Genomic DNA, 14,928 nt, shown 5'->3' with positions numbered 1-14,928 from the left:
CAAGGAAGTGAGTTTGTGTTTATACAGGACCTCCCGCCCCCACCTACCGTCAACCAATCATGGCAATGCAAAGCTATACAGAGCCCTCCACATTGTTACAACATTTGGGAGGCGCACTGCAGATGTGGTAAGGAGCTCAATTTGGCCTCTGCGTGCCCCAGAGGCTCCGTAATTGTGTCACACCCTCCTCTGACCACATTTTCGGATCAAGCATAAGCTGGCTTTAACCCGCTAAAATAAAAATTAAATAGCGCTGTAGGCTACAGTCAGAGATGCTGGAACTATTTTTTGACAGGGTGTGCCTGATTTCGATATGTTTCTGCTTACAATTTCCAACATTTTGGTAGGTTATTTGTTAGTCAACTTGTCTATAATTAGATACATGCAGCTTCTCTTCTGCCATTATATGTTGCCCTAGAAGACTAAAGAAACCCTTGTTCACCAGAAGAATTTCATGAACGATAGAATGAATGCTTCAATCCATACTGAACCAAAATATAAAGGTAACATGTAAAAGGTTGGTCCCATGTTTCATGAGATGAAATAAAAGATCCCAGAAATGTTCCATGTGCACAAAAATCGTATTTCTCTAAAATGCTGTGCACAAATGTGTTTACATATGAAAAGAGAACCATCCCGCTCTCCCAGAAGCTTGGCTGGTGTGTAAAACCAGCTAATTCAGACAAACACGCAACAGACAAGCTTCTGGGAGAGCGCGATGGTTCTCTTTTGATGAGTTACTATCCCCCTCCATCAGCAGCCCTGAACTCTGAACTCTGAACCATGTCTTTTGAAACTATCAGCAAGTTTACTGAGACGAGAGCCCGAACGTTCACATTCAGCAAAGGAGATGCGGATAAAATTCTACTCCCTGGTGTTGGTAAAGTAGGGATATAGCTTTAAAACACTAAAGTGCATTATGGGTAACGTAGTAAGTTTACTTTAGTTTTTTTGATTCAATTGTTGTGGTGTGGAGGATGTAGCCGACCTGTGAGCCATGCTCTTTTCGCTCCGTTAGCCCACTATTTTATTTTGTCATTCAGACTACCTCAGTCAGTACAAGTTTAATAAATGTCAACTGCTTCAGTGGAATTCCAGACTAACTCGTCATTAGCAGTAGATAAGATCCCCAAATGTGGGATTTACCCCCCAGAGCATCTGTAAATTGCTCTGGCCCTGGAGCTAGCAAGTGAAGGAATTCCCTGAGCCGTCCCGACTACGGTCTGGAGGCAAGGCAGGAAAGGTAATACTGGGGACTTAATCACCACCATAGTCCCAGAAAAGGAAGAGTATGAAATAAAACTTAACACAACTACAAGAGAGAGAAATTTGCTTAGAGCTCCCAGCACAATAACGCTCAGCGAATACTACAAGAACAGAATCATTTTATAAAGGTTTACGTATCCAAAAGGAGCCGTCCATAAGGAAAGGAGACGCTGGTGCTGAATCACTGCTCTATGGACCTACTGCTACTCATCATTGACCATTCCTCTAAAGAGCTTGCTACTTTAAAACAAGCTACCAATGACTGCAAAATGGACATTGAGCAGACATATAATCAAGAAGAAGTGGACAGACTCCAGCAGAAGATCAAAACCAAGATCGATAACCTCCAAGCCGATCTACTGAAGTTCAACCTGGGAAAGTTCAAGCACAACACAGTCGACTACAAGGAGCAGAACTTCTACACCTGGTTGTCTGAGAAACCCAAGCACTTGCAGACGACATCCCACTCAACAGGCCAACGCATCAGAATCCGGTGAATCCTCTACCTCAGCGATGTCTTCTCCATCCTCCAGGTCCAGAAATACTTTTTTGGGCCCCCTGCCCCTCCGACGCTCCAAACGTACCCATGCCAAAGACAAAGACGCACAAGGAGAGGTACAAGAGGTCGGCGGAAGGAGGTGAACGAAGATACCCAAAGCAACAATGCCCCCTGAGAGAATGTAGTTTTTAACCTATCAGATAAAAAGTTTTGTAGTGAACAAATTGATGTTTTAAGCAAAGGGTTATCCTTTGTAACATATACAGTCACAAATCCTTTTCAAGTTATCATTTAACTATTTAAGTTTTTACGTAATATCAATTGAAAGGTTTCTTTAGCTTGATAAAGCTATAGAGGATACCTTGATACCTGGCTTGATAAAGCTGTAGAGGATACCCCGATACCTGGCTTGATGAAGCTGTAGAGGATACCCCGATACCTGGCTTGATAAAGCTATAGAGGATACCTTGATACCTGGCTTGATGAAGCTGTAGAGGATACCCTGATACCTGGCTTGATGAAGCTGTAGAGGATACCCCGATACCTGGCTTGATGAAGCTGTAGAGGATACCCCGATACCTGGCTTGATAAAGCTGTAGAGGATACCCTGATACCTGGCTTGATAAAGCTGTAGAGGATACCCCGATACCTGGCTTGATAAAGCTGTAGAGGATACCCCGATACCTGGCTTGATAAAGCTCCAAAACAAGTTAAACGCTTGAACAGAAGCCAGTTACTTAATAAATCCCATCAAAACAGAACAAACTGTTTTCTGTAAACTATATACTTACTTTCGATGATAGCCATAATGGCCTATCGTCAATAAACACTGGCACAGGTTATCATCAGACTCCTCTTTAAATTCTGCCTTCCAGAATCCACATTTATTTACCTATAAACAATCAAGAAATGTATCAAACATATTGGTTAAATATGATGTGGTCAGAGAGAGAGAAGAGACATTCATAAAGGATGCTTCCCCTGTAGATCATGCCCAGCGTCGTCCGGGTTTGGCCGGTGTAGGCCGTCATTGTAAATAAGAATTTGTTCTTAACTTAATTGCCTAGTTAAATAAAACGTTTTAAAAAACAATTGTAGGCCCTCAGACTTCTAGGACCTATGAGATAAAGTAATGTATAACTGGCACTACTAAAGAAGTTATTTATATTTTACAGTGTTCTTGTAATAAGATTTATATCAGAAAAACATTCCACGCCTTGAAAGTACATTTTACATTTACGTCATTTAGCAGACGCTCTTATCCAGAGCGACTTACAGTTAGTGAGTGCATACATTTTCATACTGGCCCCCCGTGGGAATCGAACCCACAACCCTGGCGTTGCAAACGCCCATGCTCTACCAACTGAGCTACAGAGGCCCTTGGAGTACACCTTGGAGAACATAAATCCACTATTACACGTCAAGATATCACCTCGCCAGTAACAAGACACTTTATAGAACAAAATCATTCTATTAATGAATTGCGTTCCGTCGGGATCGAAAAGTTCATCCACCACATAAAGGGAGTAACTATGACAACAAATGACTCTAAAGAGAAGCCATGTGGATATATACATTAAATTCCATATCCCCATATGGTTTAAACAAATCATTAGATTTCACCTCCTTCCTAAAGGCCATATTTAGACTGTCAAACAAGAACACTGTCCATATCAGATTTTGCATATGAGTTAGCCCCACATATTTATGAACGGCTGTGACTGATGTCCTTTGTGGTGGGCTATCTCATGAATTGATATGACGTATTTAGGTGAGCAGACACCTGGGGCAGGTGATTCGTGCCCACTCCCATACCCTATAAATCTGTATGTCTTTGTGACTAACTTGTATACAAGGTAGACCAGAGAAGCCACATCCCGGATTGGCTGATTAGAAGCACCTGCTGCTCATTAGTTGTTCAAATGCTGTTCTGAATTAAAATAAAATTGAAAACCTACACGCTGAAGAAGCCGAAACGTCTGTGTACGCGTAATACCGTGACGAGATCCTGAGGCCCATTGTCGTGCCATTCATCCACCGCCATCACCTCATGTTTCAGCATGATAATGCACGGCCCCATGTCGCAAGGATTTGTACACAATTCCTGGAAGCTGAAAATGTCCCAGTTCTTCCATGGCCTGCATACTTACCAGACGTCACCCTTTGAGCATGTTTGGGATGCTCTGGATCGACGTGTACGACAGCGTGTTCCAGTTCCCACCAATATCCAGCAACTTCACACAGCCATTGAAGAGGAGTGGGACAACATTCCACAGGCCACAATCAACAGCCTGATCAACTCTATGCGAAGGAGATGTGTCGCACTGCATGAGTCAGATGGTGGTCACCCGATACTGACTGGTTTTCTGATCCATGACCCTACCTTTTTTTTTAAAGGTACAGTTGAAGTCGGAAGTTTACATACACCTTAGCCAAATACATTTAAACTCAGTTTTTCACAATTCCTGACATTTCATCCTAGAAAAATGTCCCTGTCTTAGGTCAGTTAGGATCACCACTTTATTTTAAGAATGTGAAATGTCAGAATAATAGTAGAGAGAATGATTTATTTCAGCTTTTATTTATTTCATCACATTCCCAGTGGGTCAGAAGTTTACATACACTCAATTAGTATTTGGTAGCATTGCCTTTAAATTGTTTAACTTGGGTCAAACATTTCGGGTAGCCTTCCACAAGCTTCCCACAATAAGTTGGGTAAATTTTGGCCCATTCCTCCTGACAGAGCTGGTGTAACTGAGTCAGGTTTGTAGGCCTCCTTGCTCGCACACGCTCAGGGCTTTGTGATGGCCACTCCAATACCTTGACTTTGTTGTCCTTAAGCCATTTTGCCACAACTTTGGAAGTATATTTGGGGTCATTGTCCATTTGGAAGACCCATTTACGACCAAGCTTTAACTTCCAGACTGATGTCTTGAGATGTTGCTTCAATATGTCCACATAATTTTCCTTCCTCATGATGCCATCTATTTTGTTAAGTGCACCAGACCCTCCTGCAGCAAATCACCCCCACAGCCTGATGCTACCACCGCCGTGCTTCACGGTTGGGATGGTGTTCTTCGGCTTGCAAGCGTTCCCCTTTTTCCTTCAAACATAACGATGGTCATTATGGCCAAACAGTTCTATTTTTGTTTCATCAGACCAGAGGACATTTCTCCAAAAAGTACGATCTTAGTCCCCATGTGCAGTTGCAAACCGTAGTCTGGCTTTTTTATGGCGGTTTTGGAGCAGTGGCATCTTCCTTGCTGAGCGGCCTTTCAGGTTATGTCGATATAGGACTCATTTTACTGTGGATATAGATACTTTTGTACCTGTTTCCTCCAGCATCTTCACAAGGTCCTTTGCTGTTGTTCTGGGATTGATTTGCACTTTTCGCACCAAAGTACGTTCATCTCTAGGAGACAGAACGCGTCTCCTTCCTGAGCGGTAAGATGGCTGCGTGGTCCCATGGTGTTTATACTTGCATACTATTGTTTGTACGGATGAACGTGGTACCTTCAGGCGTTTGGAAATTGCTCCCAAGGATGAACCAGACTTGTGGAGGTCTACAAATTTTTTTCTGAGGTCTTGACTGATTTCTTTTGATTTTCCCATGATGTCAAGCAAAGAGGCACTGAGTTTGAAGGTAGGCCTTGAAATACATCCACAGGTACACCTCCAATTACATTTACATTTAAGTCATTTAGCAGACGCTCTTATCCAGAGCGACTTACAAATTGGTGCATTCAACTTAGCATAGCCAGTGGGACAACCACCCTTCTTTTTTTTTTATGGGGTGGTGGGGGGGGTAGAATGATTACTGTTATACTATTCCAGGTATTCCTTAAAGAGGTAGGGTTTCAAGTGTCTCCGGAAGGTGGTCAGTGACTCTGCTGTCCTGGCGTCGTGGGGGAGCTTGTTCCACCATTGGGGTGCCAGAGCAGCGAATAGCTTTGACTGGGCTGAGCGGGAACTGTGCTTCCGTAGAGGTAGGGGAGCCAGCAGGCCAGAGGTGGATGAACGCAGTGCCCTTGTTTGGGTGTAGGGTCTGATCAGAGCCTGAAGGTAAGGAGGTGCCGTTCCCCTAACAGCTCCGTAGGCAAGCACCATGGTTTTGTAGTAGATGCGATCTTCAACTGGAAGACAGTGGAGTGTGCGGAGGAGCGGGGTGACATGAGAGAACGTGGGAAGGTTGAACACCAGACGGGCTGCAGCGTTCTGGATGAGTTGTAGGGGTTTAATGGCACAGGCAGGGAGCCCAGCCAATAGCGAGTTGCAGTAATCCAGACGGGAGATGACAAGTGCCTGGATTAGGACCTGTGCCGCTTTCTGTGTACTCTGCGAACGTTGTAGAGCATGAACCTGCAGGATCGGGTCACAGCTTTGATGTTAGCGGAGAACGACAGGGTGTTGTCCAGGGTCACGCCAAGGTTCTTTGCACTCTGGGAGGAGGACAGAATGGAGTTGTCAACCGTGATGGCGAGATCATGGAGTGGGCAGTCCTTCCCCGGGAGGAAGAGCAGCTCCGTCTTGCCGAGGTTCAGCTTGAGGTGGTGATCCGACATCCACACTGATATGTCTGCCAGACATGCAGAGATGCGATTCGCCACCTGGTTATCAGAAGGTGGAAAGGAGAAAATGAATTGTGTGTCGTCTGCGTGGCAATGATAGGAGAGACCATGTGAGGATATGACAGAGCCAAGTGACTTGGTGTATAGAGAGAATAGGAGAGGGCCTAGAACTGAGACCTGGGGGACACCAGTGGTGAGAGCACGTGGTGCGGAGACAGATTCTCGCCACGCCAACTGGTAGGAGCGACCGGTCAGGTAGGACGCAATCCAAGAGTGAGCAGTGCCGGAGATGCCCAACTCGGAGAGGGTGGAGAGGAGGATCTGATGGTTCACAGTATCAAAGGCAGCAGACAGGTCTAGAAGGACAAGAGCAGAGGAGAGAGAGTTAGCTTTAGCAGTGCGGAGAGCCTCCGTGACACAGAGAAGAGCAGTCTCAGTTGAATGACCAGTCTTGAAACCTGACTGGTTTGGATCAAGAAGGTCATTCTGAGAGAGATAGCAGGAGAGTTGACTAAAGACTCAAGAGTTTTGGAGAGAAAAGAAAGAAGGGATACTGGTCTGTAGTTGTTGACATCGGAGGGATTGAGTGTAGGTTTTTTGAGGAGGGGTGCAACTCTCGCTCTCTTGAAGACGGAAGGGACATAGCCAGCGGTCAAGGATGAGTTGATGAGCGAGGTGAGGTAGGGGAGAAGGTCACCCCAATAGAATCCCCATACTTTATTACATACTAGTCTGTGGTGACCTACTTTATCACAGACCTCAACCCAGAGTCTCGTTCACAGTCAGCCCACTGACACCCCTATCAGATCACAGCAAAATCAGAGCAATACTCAATCATGAGGCATCAAAGCCGAATAAACTACATAGTATTAAGAAACACTATAGATGGAAGGAAAATAGTGTCGAAACCTACCAAAAAACTATTGGGAAACAAAAACCCTATTAATTTCAGCTTCCCTATCAAATATAAAAATGTCAAGACAGCCAACTAAAGTTAACAACAATGAAAAATGGTTTGATGTAGAATGCAAAAAACTTAGAAAGAAATTGAGAAACCTATCCAACCAAAAACATAGAGACCCAGAAAACCTGAGCCTACGCCTGTCCTGACCTGGCATCTTTTCACTCCCTCCTCTCTACATTTTCTTCCTCTGTTTCTGCTGCTAAAGCCACTTTCTACCACTCTAAATTCCAAGCATCTGCCTCTAACCCTAGGAAGCTCTTTGCCACCTTCTCCTCCCTGCTGAATCCCCCCCCCCCCCCTCCTCCCTCTCTGTGGATGACTTCGTCAACCATTTTGAAGAGAAGGTTGACGACATCCGATCCTCGTTTGTTAAGTCAAATGACACTGCTGGTCCTGCTCACACTGCCCTACCCTATGCTTTGACTTCTTTCTCCCCTCTCTCTCCAGATGAAATCTTGCGACTTGTGACGGCCGGCCGCCCAACAACCTGCCCGCTTGACCCAATCCCCTTCTCTCTTCTCCAGACCATTTCCGGAGACCTTCTCCCTTACCTCACCTCGCTCATCAACTCATCCTTGACCGCTGGCTATGTCCCTTCCGCCTTCAAGAGAGCGAGAGTTGCACCCCTTCTCAAAAAACCTACACTCGATCCCTCTGATGTCAACAACTACAGACCAGTATCCCTTCTTTCTTTTCTCTCCAAAACTCTTGAGCGTGCTGTCTTTAACCAACTCTCTTGCTATCTCTCTCAGAATGACCTTCTTGATCCAAACCAGTCAGGTTTCAAGACTGGTCGTTCAACTGAGACTGCTCTTCTCTGTGTCACGGAGGCTCTCCGCACTGCTAAAGCTAATTCTCTCTCCTCTGCTCTTGTCCTTCTAGACCTGTCTGCTGCCTTTGACACTGTGAACCATCAGATCCTCCTCTCCACCCTCTCCGAGTTGGGCATCTCCGGCGCGGCTCACTCCTGGATTGCGTCCTACCTGACAGGTCGCTCCTACTAAGTGGCGTGGCGAGAATCTGTCTCCGCACCACGTGCTCTCACCACTGGTGTCAGTTCTAGGCCCTCTCCTATTCTCGCTATACACCAAGTCACTTGGCTCTGTCATGTCCTCACATGGTCTCTCCTATCATTGCTACGCAGACGACAAACAATTCATTTTCTCCTTTCCACCTTCTGATAACCAGGTGGCGAATTGCATCTCTGCATGTCTGGCAGACATATCAGTGTGGATGTCGGATCACCACCTCAAGCTGAACCTCGGCAAGACGGAGCTGCTCTTCCTCCCGGGGAAGGACTGCCCATTCCATGATCTCGCCATCACGGTTGACAACTCCGTTGTGTCCTCCTCCCAGAGTGCAAAAAGCCTTGGCGTGTCCCTGGACAACACCCTGTTGTTCTCCGCTAACATCAAGGCGGTGACCCGATCCTGTAGGTTCATGCTCTACAACATTCGGAGAGTACGACCCTGCCTTACACAGGAAGCGGCACAGGTCCTAATCCAGGCACTTGTCATCTCCCGTCTGGATTACTGCAACTCGCTGTTGGCTGGGCTCCCTGCCTGTGCCATTAAACCCCTACAACTCATCCAGAATGCCACAGCCCGTCTGGTGTTCAACCTTCCCAAGTTCTCTCACATCACCCCGCTCCTCCGCACACTCCACTGGCTTCCAGTTGAAGCTCGCATCTGCTACAAGACCATGGTGCTTGCCTACGGAGCTGTGAGGGGAACGGCACCTCTGTACCTTCAGGCTCTGATCAGTCCCTACACCCAAACGAGGGCATTGCGTTCATCCACCTCTGGCCTGCTGGCCACCCTACCTCTGCGGAAGCACAGTTCCCGCTCAGCCCAGTCAAAACTGTTCGCTGCTCTGTCACCCCAATGGTGGAACAAGCTCCCTCACGACGCCAGGACAGCGGAGTCACTCACCACCTTCCGGAGACACTTGAAATCCCACCTCTTTAAGGAATACCTGGGTTAGGATAAAGTAATCTTTCTATCCCCCCTTACCCCACAAAAAAATTTAAAAATAAACATATTGTAAAGTGGTTATCCCACTGGCTATAAGGTGAATGCACCAATTTGTAAGTCGCTCTGGATAAGAGCGTCGGCTAAATGACGTAAATGTAAATGTTGTGTTACAGCCTGAATTCTAAGCCACTCAAGGACTTTCACATTCTTGTTCTGAATAATTCAAGCGTTGCTTTGGCTATATGCTTGGGGGCATTGTTCTGTTGAAACGTAAATCTTTGGGGCAGTCTAAGGTCGTTTGCACTCTGAAGCAGGTTCCCATCAAGGATTTGCCTGCATTTGGCTCCATTCATTGTTCCCTCTATCCTTACCAGTCTCCCAGTCCCTGCCGCTGAAAAGCATCCCCATAGCATGATGCTGCCACCACCATGCTTCACAGTAGGGATAGGAGTTAGATGGGTGATGAGCTGTGCCTGGTTCTCCAGAAATAGCGCTTTGCATTCAGGCCAAAGAATTCCATTTTGTCTCATCAGACCACAGAATCTTCTGCCTTATGATCGGAGTCTTTCACCTGCCTTTTTGCTAACTCCAGGCGTGCTGTCATGTGCCTTTTTCTCAGGAGTGGCTTCCATCTGGCCACTCTCCCTTAAAGCCCAGATTGGTGAAGTGCTGTAGAGACTGTTGTCCTTCTGGCAGGTTCTCCCATCTCAGCCAAGGAACTCTGTAGTTCTCAGAGTGGCCATTGGGTTCTTGGTCACCTCTCTGACCAAGGTCCTTCTTGCCCGGTTCCTCAGTTTGGTCGGAAGGCCAGCTCTAGGAAGAGTCTGCGTAGTTCCATTTTTTTACGATTTCCCAATGATGGAGACCACTGTGTTCTTGGAAACTTTCAACACCCTAGACATTGTTTTATACCCTTCCCCAGATATATGCCTCATCACAATTCTATCTCTAAGATTTACGGACAGTTCCTTGGACTTCATGGTATAGTTTCTGCTCTGACATGACCTGTCAACTGTGGGACCTTATATAGACAGGTGGGTTTCTTTCTAAATCATGTCCAAACAATTGAATTGGCCACAGGTGGACTCCAATCAAGATGTAGTGACATCTCCAGGATGATCAAATGAAATTGAATGTGCCAGATCTCAAAGTGTGATAGCAAAGGGGTGTGAATACTTACACTACCAGTCAAGTTTGGACACACCTACTCATTCAAGGGTTTTTCTTTATTTTTACTATTTTTATATTGTAGAATAATAGTGAAGACATCAAAACTATGAAATAACACATATGGAATCATTTAGTAACCAAAAAAGTGTTAAACAAATCAAAATATATTTTATATTTGAGATTCTTCAAATAGACACCCTTTGCATTGATGACAGCTTTGCACACTCTTGGCATTCTCTCAACCAGCTTCATGCGGTAGTCACCTGGAATGCATTTCAATTAACAGGTGTGCCTTGTTAAAAGTTAATTTGTGGAATTTCTTTCCTTCTTAATGCGTTTGAGCCAATCAGTTGTGCTGTGACAAGGTAGGGGGGGTATACAGAAGATAGCCCTATTTGGTAAAAGACCAAGTTCATATTATGGCAAGAACAGCTCAAATAAGCAAAGAGAAACAACTGTCCATCATTACTTTAAGACATGAAGGTCAGTCAACACGGAAAATGTCAAGACCTTGGAAAGTTTCTTCATGTGCAGTCGCAAAAACCATCAAGTGCTATGATGAAACTGGCTCTCATGAGGACCGCCACAGGAATGGAAGACCCAGAGTTAACTCTGCTGCAGAGTATAAGTTCATTAGAGTTACCAGCCTCAGAAATTGCAGCCCAAATAAATGCTTCACAGAGTTCAAGTCACAGACACATCTCAACATCAACTGTTTAGAGGGGACTGTGTGAATCAGGCCTTCATGGTTGAATTGCTGCAAAGATACCACTACTAAAGGACACCAATAAGAAGAAGAGACCTGCTTGGGCCAAGAAACACGAGCAATGGACATTAGACCGGTGGAAATGTGTCCTTTGGTCTTGAGTCCAAATGTGAGATTTCTGGTTCAAACTGCCGTGTCTTTGTGAGACGCGGTGTTCACACCGTGAAGCATGGAGGAGGTGTTATGGTGTGGGGGTGCTTTGCTGGTGACACTGTCTGTGATTTATTTAGAATTCAAGGCACACTTAACCAGCATGGCTACCACAGCATTCTGCAGCGATACGCCATCCCATCTGGTTTGGGCTTAGTGGGACTATCATTTGTTTTTCAACAGGACAATGACCCAACACACCTCCAGGCTATGTAAGGGCTATTTTACCAATAAGGAGAGTGATGAAGTGCTGCATCAGATGACCTGGCCTCCACAATCACCCAACCTCAACCCAATTGTGATGGTTTGGGATGAGTCGGACGGCAGAGTGAAGGAAAAGCAGCCAACAAGTGCTCAGCATATGTGGGAACTCCTTCAAGACTGTTGGAAAAGCATTCCAGGTGAAGCTGGTTGAGAGAATGCCAAGTGTGCAAAGCTGTCATCAAGGCAAATGGTGGCTACTTTGAAGAATCTCATATCTCGATTTGTTTAACACTTTTTTTGGTTACATGATTCCATATGTTACTTCAGTTTTGATGTCTTCACCATTATTCTACAATGTAGAAAATTGTAAAAATAAAGGAACCCTTGAATGAGTAGGTGTCCAAACTTGACTGGTACTGTATATAAGTTAGATATTTCTGGATCTAATTTTCAATACAAACATTTGTCAAAATGTCTAAAAACATGATTTCACTTTGTCATTATGGGGTATTGTGTGTAGATGGGTGAGGAGGAAAAATCTATTTACTCCATTTTGAATTCAGGCTGTATGACTAAATGTGGAGTAGGTCAAGGGGTATGAATACTTTCTGAAGGCGCTGTAAATATACATTGAAACATTAAGACTATCAGTGAGGAATGGTTAATATTGCACATTGAACTTGCTATTAAAGAGAGGTCTATGCAGAGACAGAGACAATGTCAACAGGCCTAAACAAAACAGACATTTCAGCCAAATTTCAACCAGGTCAAATCCTTGAGGTCATGAGGAGAGTTCAGAGTACTGCTAATGTGAAGACCGGATTTACTAAGGGCTCTATTCAATCCGCACCACAAAAGTTCAGCTTTACAGCGTGATTGACATTTAAAGGCAACGTCCCTGCTCTAGCAGAGACTAAACGCTGCATGTCGGCTCAATCGGAAATGACCTTTACGTTTCTAGCGTGGAATCTGTAGTACTTCTGCTTGAATAGAGCCCTTATTCTATGGTGCACAGGAATCAAGATGTGATTGAGGGTGTTTTCACTAACTAAGATAAACATCCCCTAACTTCATGCAGGTGTTGTGAGTATGGTGTATTTAGTTCATTCACGCCCAGGGGGGCAGCCTCGGCATTGAAAAGTGATAACCATTGTAACTCAGCCAGCCACTATGTAACCATCCCAATTCAACAGCCCGTACGGCTATCACAACATTTCACTTGACCTTTTCTTTTAAAAAGGACATCATTTTCCATTCCCACTGTACCTTTGTAGGAATCATAATGACTAAACAAACAAGTTGTCATGGGTACAGCAGAACCAGTTCCTCCACATTTCAACCATTCATCCAGACTCTTCCGGTTGACAAGGAAACAATTTACTTTGCTAAAATAGTTTTAATTACAGATAAAAAGGTGGAGAAATAAAGCACACACGATGAAGACTATTCCATTTAAAATACAATTTTACAAGTTGACCATTTTACCACCAAGAAGTACACTACACAAGTCTTAAAGACTAGGTAGTGAAGTGCTCTACAGAAGACTATGACAAACAGGGAGCCAATAAGGGTTGGAGAAGGAAACAGGCATTGAAGAAATTGTTCAAAGTTTATTGAGGCACTTGAGACCGGTTTTTAGAAGGCAGCAGAAAACATGTCAGTGTTTTGACAAGGCAACAGGAAATGGTTCAAAGTAATGTTGAGGGCCTGGTGTGTCGCTGAGACAATGGACGGTCACGTCTGGTTCAGCACTCTCCGTTACTCCTGATGTGAACGTGACGATTATGCACCCTGGGAACACACACGGAGCAGAATTAAAGACACGCACAAACACAGAACGAGACAGAGGCACAGACAGACAAGCACAGAACAAGACAAGTTGTTGAAAGCTTTAGTTGGTTACTTACATGTTTTCATAGCACAGCTCGCATTCGTTACCGTAGGTGATGCCATCGGTTCCACACACTGGATCATATAGCTTGTTGCACATGGGCAGGTTGTACTTGGAACAGTTAGGCTGTTGGACAAAAACCAGGTTATGTAATAAATAAATAAGAGGTGTTGGTAATATAGTGTACTAGTATGACACCATATGAAGAGAACATGGATAACAGGGAACAAGCCATACGTTTTCCACCCCTTCCACAGTGCACCTGGGGTGTATTCATTTCTCAGATGCTATTGCAAAACGTTTTACTCAAGCAAACAAATTGAAGCAAACGCAACACAAACAGGGAATTTGCCCAATATAAATTCTCATTGGTTGAAAAACGTTTTGCAACAGAATCGGACTAATGAATACACCCCTGACTGTCATGTCAACTAGTTGTTGACCAGGAAGTGACTGTATACATACAGGTGTACTTGGTGAACAATTGAATCTTGTACAGAGTAAGGCCCATACCAGTGTTCTACATTACTATCTACTGTTAATCCAGCACATAGGACAAAGGGTTTTATGAATGCGCATAGCCTTTCACTCCAAAAAAAGAAACGGTTTAGCCTGCTTACCTCTATGCTGCCGTCAGGGAGACTCGCTCCTCGTGCCAAAACTAAAATGGAGAAAGATGTCAAGCCTTAGACTAATTATGATTTAACATCAGATTTGATTTCCAGCCGTTCTAATCTAAACGACAGATAGCGCATCTTTTCTCTAGTCGTAGATTTGCGCGGGCGCCAACAGAGGCAGTCCGGGGGTAGTATCGACTGTTTGTCTAAACTGCTCTTAGAAGTTAATGTTATTTAATAAAACTATTTGACTGCCACTTGAAACTAATTAAGTAAAATTGAACAACACTCACCGGCAACACAGAGGAGTGCGAGAGTCAGTCGTGTAAAGTTCCACATTCTCTCCGTAGTGAAGGGGTGTAGGCAGGTGACGTTGTGTGGCACCGGAGCCGTATTTATACCGTGTAGGTCTCCACCCCCTATTTATACCGTGTAGGTCTCCACCCCCTATTTATACCGTGTAGGTCTCCACCAAGCTTCTACCCCCAAGCCATAAGACTCCTGAATAGCTAATCATGGCTACCCAGACTATTTGCCCCCCCACCCCATCTTTTTACGCTGATGCTACTCTGTTAATTATTTATGCATAGTCACTTTACCTCTACTCACATGTACATATTACATCATTTACGTCGACAAACCTGCGCCCCCGCACATTGACTCTGTACCGGTACCCCCTGTATATAGCCTCCCTACTGTTATTTCCCATTGACTCTGTACCGGTACCCCCCTGTATATAGCCTCCCTACTGTTATTTCACATTGACTCTGTACCGGTACCCCCTGTATATAGCCTCCCTACTGTTATTTCACATTGACTCTGTACCGGTACCCCCCTGTATATAGCCTCCCTACTGTTAT

The 14,928-nt window shown here is 44.8% G+C and overlaps 1 protein-coding gene across 1 annotated transcript; it reads right to left on the bottom strand.

Moving 5' to 3' along the window:
• Nucleotides 1–13,155: 13,155 nt before the first annotated feature.
• Nucleotides 13,156–14,478, bottom strand: LOC311121697 (trypsin inhibitor ClTI-1-like). The gene is made up of 4 exons (XM_084196153.1): nt 14,362–14,478; nt 14,072–14,112; nt 13,468–13,577; nt 13,156–13,351 (listed from the first exon to the last, which is right to left on the bottom strand). The coding sequence occupies exons 1-4, from the start codon at nt 14,405–14,407 to the stop codon at nt 13,306–13,308; spliced, it is 243 nt and encodes an 80-aa protein (XP_084052279.1). The 5' UTR covers nt 14,408–14,478; the 3' UTR covers nt 13,156–13,305.
• Between the last annotated feature and the right edge of the window lie 450 nt (nt 14,479–14,928).

The sequence above is a fragment of the Coregonus lavaretus genome, assembly GCF_964263955.1.
Source record: "Coregonus lavaretus genome assembly, contig: HAP1_SCAFFOLD_900, whole genome shotgun sequence".
Taxonomy (NCBI): domain Eukaryota; kingdom Metazoa; phylum Chordata; class Actinopteri; order Salmoniformes; family Salmonidae; genus Coregonus; species Coregonus lavaretus.
Note: the sequence above shows the minus strand (reverse complement) of the source record. Positions and strands in the feature narration are given on the sequence as shown.